The 6,270-nt window shown below is 39.7% G+C and overlaps 1 protein-coding gene across 3 annotated transcripts in view; it reads left to right on the forward strand.

The window, feature by feature from the left end:
- Positions 1-2,936, forward strand: part of LOC113240700 (carbonic anhydrase 5B, mitochondrial) — a 93,480-nt gene extending 90,544 nt beyond the window's left edge. For all 3 annotated transcript variants that reach the window (XM_048213859.2, XM_048213857.1, XM_048213858.2), the window contains one exon: positions 687-2,936. In XM_048213859.2, coding sequence (XP_048069816.1) covers positions 687-866 — 180 coding nt within the window. In that variant the 3' untranslated portion in view covers positions 867-2,936. The remainder of the gene's footprint in view (positions 1-686) is intronic.
- Positions 2,937-6,270: the final 3,334 nt, after the last annotated feature.

The raw sequence follows: 6,270 nt of genomic DNA on the forward strand, positions 1-6,270 counted from the left end.
ACACATGCACTGCATTCCCTACAATGTCCAGGTACGGTAAGCAATGAAGAATACATTGTTTATGTTAATGATTCAGTTACATTTTGAAAAAAAAAACAAAACATTTTTGGCACTGTTACTATATGCTTCAGGCCTTCCCTATATTATCTTGTAGCCTAGTTATTTTGCCCATTTCAAGATGAGACTCCTAGGGGTGCCCAGGTGGCTCAGTCACTTAAGCGTCTACCTTCGGCTCAGGTCATGATCCCAGGGTCCTGGGGTCGAGCCCCACATTGGGTTCCGTGCTCAGCGGGGAGCCCGATTTTCCCTCTCCCTCTGCCTCTCCCCCTGCTTGTGCTTGCGCGCGCGCTTTCTCTCTGTCAAGTAAATAAAATCTTTTAAAAAAATAAATAAGGATGAGGTTCCTAGAATCAAAGATGAAGTAACTTGTCCTTGGCAAATGGCCAATATGTGGGGGACAGGGCCTTTGACCCGCAGTCTTCAGATTCCAAGTAGGGCATTGGCTTTACCACCTCCTGTCACTCTCCTCCCCACACATTTTATTCCATGTCCAGCCGTGGAAGGCATTCCTACCCAGAAAGAAGTTGTACTGTATCTAGTTGTGGAAGAATGTTTCAGAATTGTAAAAATGAAAGTTAAGCTGTTACTCTATTGAAATTATTTATGCTTCCTACTTCTATTTCTAGCTTGAGCAGTTTCGGACCCTGCTTTTCACTTCAGAGGGGGAGAAAGAGAAAAGAATGGTGGACAATTTCCGCCCCCTTCAGCCCCTAATGAATCGCACTGTCCGCTCTTCCTTCCGTCATGATTATGTCCTGAATGTACAAGCGAAACCCCAGCCTTCAACTAGCCAAGTGACCCCATAAGGCGCTCATCTCTAGGCAGTACTTTGCTTTAATAAATACTAGCTTTTTAAAAGTTGCTAACTGGACTATTCTAAACAACCTGCATTTAATAATCATTATAGATATGCATTTCTTGGTGTGGCAGTGCTCCATCAGTCTTTGAGGAAACCTCTTTGGTAAATGAGTTCTTAATTCTATTGATAAGGACATTTAACGCTGAAGTAGCAGCAAGAGCTGCGAGTTTCTCCTACAGCAACCTGTTGGTAATTGTAATGTCTTTTTATGTCTGATACTTCTGCACTGCCTTTTTATGTTTATTAGTTAGTAGTTCTATAGAGTTATAAGTAGGGATGGTAATCAAAATATTTAGCAACTAGAAAGGCAGAGACACTGACCATCCAGAAAGCAGGCCTTTCAGAAACAGCCCCAGGGCCCAAACTGGTACTTCTGGGCTCTCTGAACATCGGCCATGGTTTTAGGTATATTTCATTTCAAAACACGAATGTATATTCTTTTATGAGGCCTTCTCAATAAGTGTATTTGCCCTGATCTTTAGTTGTCATTCCTAGTACATGATATGCTTACTTACTATCAATTTATGATATAGAAAAAATATTTTGTAGTTCAAAGAAAACAAGAATTTACCTATAACTGGGAATCCTTTTGCACTTCTGAAGATTAGATATATTACTTCAAGACTTGTTCATATAGAAAGCATATGCAGAACATTTTAAAGAAACTGCTTGAAGTGCCTAGAATTTAAAATTCTTTCATGACATATTTACAGAAGTCTTTTTTAAAAGACTAGTAATATAAGTCTATATTTTATAGTGTTATTTTACATTATTTGTACACTGTTTCATAAATATAATATTTTTTACAATGACAGAACTATCTTGACTTCCCTTGAAAGCTGTCTGAACTTTATTTCATAGTCGAGATTCTGTGCAAGGCAGGTGCTCAACATAAACTTCCCAATTTATGCAGTGGTTTAGAAGACTTTTGCTACGGTAATAAGGAGAGAAACTTAACAGGCTGAATCTAGAGAATTCTACATATTCTGAGGAATCTATGCCATTGTTGCCTTTGCTTGTAAATGTCTTGGAATGTTTCTAGTTGCCCATAAGCCTGTGTTCAAACTCATATTGCTTTTACTGGTAGTATTTCTTTCAGTAGTATGTTCATCATCTGATCTGCAAGGTAGGGTTGGATGAGTAGACTTAACACTACTGAACTGTACACTGGAAAAGGTTAAGATGGTAAATTTTATGTGTATTTTACCACAATTAAAAATAAATAATACATTCAGTAGGAAAAAAATAAGGTTGGGGTTGTCGGTGTAAGTTTGGGGGGATATCTGCTTTTAAAAAAGAGAGGGGGTGAAGGCATTTGCTTCTAGAGTGTGTGCCTTTTCTGGGAAGAAAATGAATAAAACTCTTAAAAGGATAAATGTCGGGGGGAAAGTTTATGTTAACTGTATATACTTGATCTGTTCAAACCGTAGTTACCTTTAAAAGGGTGAATGAAACACACAAGACACACGTTTTCCAGAGCACATGGGCTTCCCTCCTAGGCCTCTTGCAAACTCCTTGTGCAAAATTCTATTGCAGTGAATCTTCCAAATTGGAGTGAGAGCCAACATAGCAATGCCTGATTTGCCCATAAATCTTAGAGCTACAAAGATGTATTTGCTGGGTGTGTTCCGGTTTCACTCCTGATGCACTTGCACCTGGTGTTCTGCTGTGATGATTAGCCGCATCCTCTCACTCTCAACCATGTCCTGGTCTGCATGATAAATTCTTGGTTACCTTCTCCATAGAGGTTATGGAAACTGCCTTGGGGAGGTGTGGTTCCCCCCACTGCCTTAGTCATATGACCTCCAAAGGAGTGCTTCAGATTCTGGGGTACTGATACACCCTAAGAAACTTTTTGTCTTTTGTGTCTCCAAAAGTGTTTTACTTGTACCTTCCTAAACTTGAAGGGGGAAAATGGGCTTGAGGTCTGTCAGTGGGCTTGAGAAAGAATTTTGTATTAACATTGCTGCTCATCTTCATTAAATACTGTAATAAAACCCTTTCTTTACAATATTAATATTTGTTGAATGGCTTTTTCTTCCTATTAGTTTTTTTTTTTTAATATGTACAATGTCTGTAAAATTAGCAAGACATCCATTACCATGTAGATCAGAAAGTGACTGGAAAACTCCTAACAGATTTATTAGAAAAGCAGGAAAACAAAAACCACCTGCTTCTCAGCTCACCTCTTTCTGTCAGATCAGTGCCCAGTCGGCTGACAGCACCAATAGCGCAAGCTGTGAGTCCTTTTCTCCTTTCCAGAACTATGTGGGTTAGGGTAAGTTTGGCTATTCTAACAGCAGGCATCCACCTCAAAAAATTTGGGAAGATGTCTTTCCCTTGCTCACTGGAGGACACATTTCTTTTGGTGTGGGATTAGCAAAATTACAGTATTGTAATCACTTTAGGTATTTTTCTGTGTCACTAGAAGAACCAACATTATTTACTTGATACCTGTTCTACTTAATGTTTTATTATCTTTTTTTTAAAGATTTTATTTATTTATTTGAGAGAGATAGAGACAGCAAGCGAGAGAGGGAACACAAGCAGGGGGAGTGGGAGAGGAAGAAGCAGGCTCATAGCGGAAGAGCCTGATGTGGGGCTCGATCCCATAACGCCGGGATCACGCCCTGAGCCGAAGGCAGAAGCTTAACCGCTGTGCCACCCAGGCGCCCCTAATGTTTTATTATCTTTTTAATTCAACTTTTTGGTTAAATTCTTTCCTATAAAATGTTACTGATCAAAAATGGATATAGTTTATTGAAGCAAACAGGCTCTAATTTTAACCATATAATGAGTACATCTACACAGTACTGGCTACTTTACATGTAAATGGTAATGCATTCTTGTTAGGAACTGAATGTTTTTGGCCCTCCATTCATATGTTGAAACCTAATCCCCAGTGTGATGGTATTAGGAGGTGGGGCCTTTGGGAGGTGATTAGGTCATAAGGGTGATACCTCATGATGGGGTTAGTGCCCTTATAAATGAGACCCCAGAGAGCTCTCTCACTTCTTCCGCCGTGTGAGGACGCAGCCAGAAGATGGCCGTCAACAAGCCAGTAAGGAAGTTCTCACCAGATACTGAATCTGCTGGCACCTTGAGCTTGGATTTCCAGGCTCCAGAACTGTGAGAAATAAATTACTGTTGTTTGTAAGCTCCCCAGTCTATGGTACATTGTTACAGCAGCCCAAACAGACCAAGACACTTGTCATCCCTATGTACATTGTGATTCCTGATGTTTGAGTTCAACCACTGTTCAAAAATGATAACTTTGGTTTGGGCTGTAGGTGGGGATACAACTCCGCCAGCCTTCCTTCTCAAACCACCAGTACTTATGTTAATTAGCGCTTATCACCAGACAAAAGAATCATTTAATAAGTACTATTGATGCATAGTTCTTCACTCTTTTTCCTCTGTGGGGGGCAGAGAGAGAGGGAGAAGCAGGCTCCCCACTGAGCAGGGAGCCTGACACGGGGCTCCATCCCAGGACTCCAGGACCCCGGGATCATGACCTGAGCTGAAGGCAGACATTTAACCAACTGAGCTACCCAGGCGCCCCAGTTCTTTCCTTTTTTTTTTTTTAAAGATTTTATTTATTTATTTGACAGAGATAGAGACAGCCAGCGAGAGAGGGAACACAAGCAGGGGGAGTGGGAGAGGAAGAAGCAGGCTCATAGCGGAGGAGCCTGATGTGGGGCTCGATCCCACAACGCCGGGATCACGCCCTGAGCCGAAGGCAGACGTTTAACCACTGTGCCACCCAGGCGCCCCAGTTCTTTCGTCTTTTAATCAGTTGTATAAATACAGATTTGCATGTACTTTTCATATAATACACATTAAGTATTTTATTTTGTTATCTTAGGTAGTAACTGTAATCTGGAAAATATATAAAGCCCTTGATGTAGCAATGACGGTTGGAGAGGACTTGAGACTCCATTTTATGTCCCTGAATAAATCTTGTGACTAATTCTGAAATTAATGGTAGGTGAGAAATGAAATATTCTTTCCTGAGAATTTCTGCACTGACCATTCAATGAATCCTAGTACCATAGTCCTACTAGAGCACGAAAAAAACAAATTAATCCAAAGAATCCTAGTCTGGCTTTCAGACAGTAGACGTTTTTTTTCTTGCTCTCCATTTATGCTTGCAATAAATGTAGGATACATTTATGGATCATTTGGTCATTTCCTTTTCTATTTTCTATGATGATGTAAAATCAAAATTTAGGCATTTTCCCATAGAGGGGGAATAAACTCAAATGTACATACCTGAGAATAAGTAGATGATGTATGTCAGGAACCAAGAAAAGTGTTATGTTGCAGAATAAAGATTACTTTGTTCTATTTATTAGGATATCATAGTACAATGTATCTTTGCATTAAATTTTTTACATACTTTATTTTTAGCTAATGATTTATTGAATTCAAATGAGGGTAGCTATAATTTGAGATGAAAGTGGCTTTTAGAATAACTTACATAATGAAGTTAATTTGAACAATTCAAGCTTGTTCATGAAAATGAATTCAGTGGTTAATTGTTGAGGATAAATGTCTAATGCCTATAAAAGGAGATTTGCATTCATTTATAAGTTATAATAAAATCTAAATCTGTATCCTTTTTTAATTAGGAGCATCTTCCTAGAAGGCATTCTTTTTTGTTTTTTTTTTAGATTTGTTTATTTATTTTAGTTTTTAAAGATTTATTTATTTATTTATTTGACAGAGAGAGAGAGAGCACAAACAGGGGGAGAAGCAGAGGGAGAAGCAGACCCCCTGCTGAGCAGGGAGCCCGATGCGGAACTTGCTTCCAGGACTCTGGGATCATGACCTGAACTGAAGGCAGATGCTTAACCGACTGAGCCACCCAGGCGTCCCAAGATTTATTGATTTATTTATTTAAGAGACAGAGAGAGAGAGCAGGGGGAGGGGCAGAGGGAGAAAATCCCAAGCAGGCTCCCCACTGAGTACAGAGCCCAACTTGGGGCTCAATCTCATGACCCTAAGACCATGACCTGAGCAGAAATCAAGAGTTGGACACTCAACTAACTGAGTAACCCAGGCACTCCTGCTAGAAGACATTCTTACTTATTGTTCTGACAGGAAAGTCTGGTCTAACTCATAAGAAATGTTACAGCAACCCAAACAGTGACACTTTCAGAATGGTAGCAATTCTCAATGATTCTCAGCAATCTTCCTGGTCACGGAAACCAGCAAAATTGGTGTTTTGCACAGCTACTTTTTTTTTTTTTTTTTTTGCCACTCAGGGCATTGTCTAGTCAGGGGCTGTAACTAAGTCTCCACCTTCAAGGAATTTAAAATTTATTGCAAGAAGCAGCTTTGTGAAGGCA

The sequence above is a fragment of the Ursus arctos genome, chromosome X (genome assembly GCF_023065955.2).
Source record: "Ursus arctos isolate Adak ecotype North America chromosome X, UrsArc2.0, whole genome shotgun sequence".
NCBI classification, from domain to species: Eukaryota; Metazoa; Chordata; class Mammalia; order Carnivora; family Ursidae; genus Ursus; species Ursus arctos.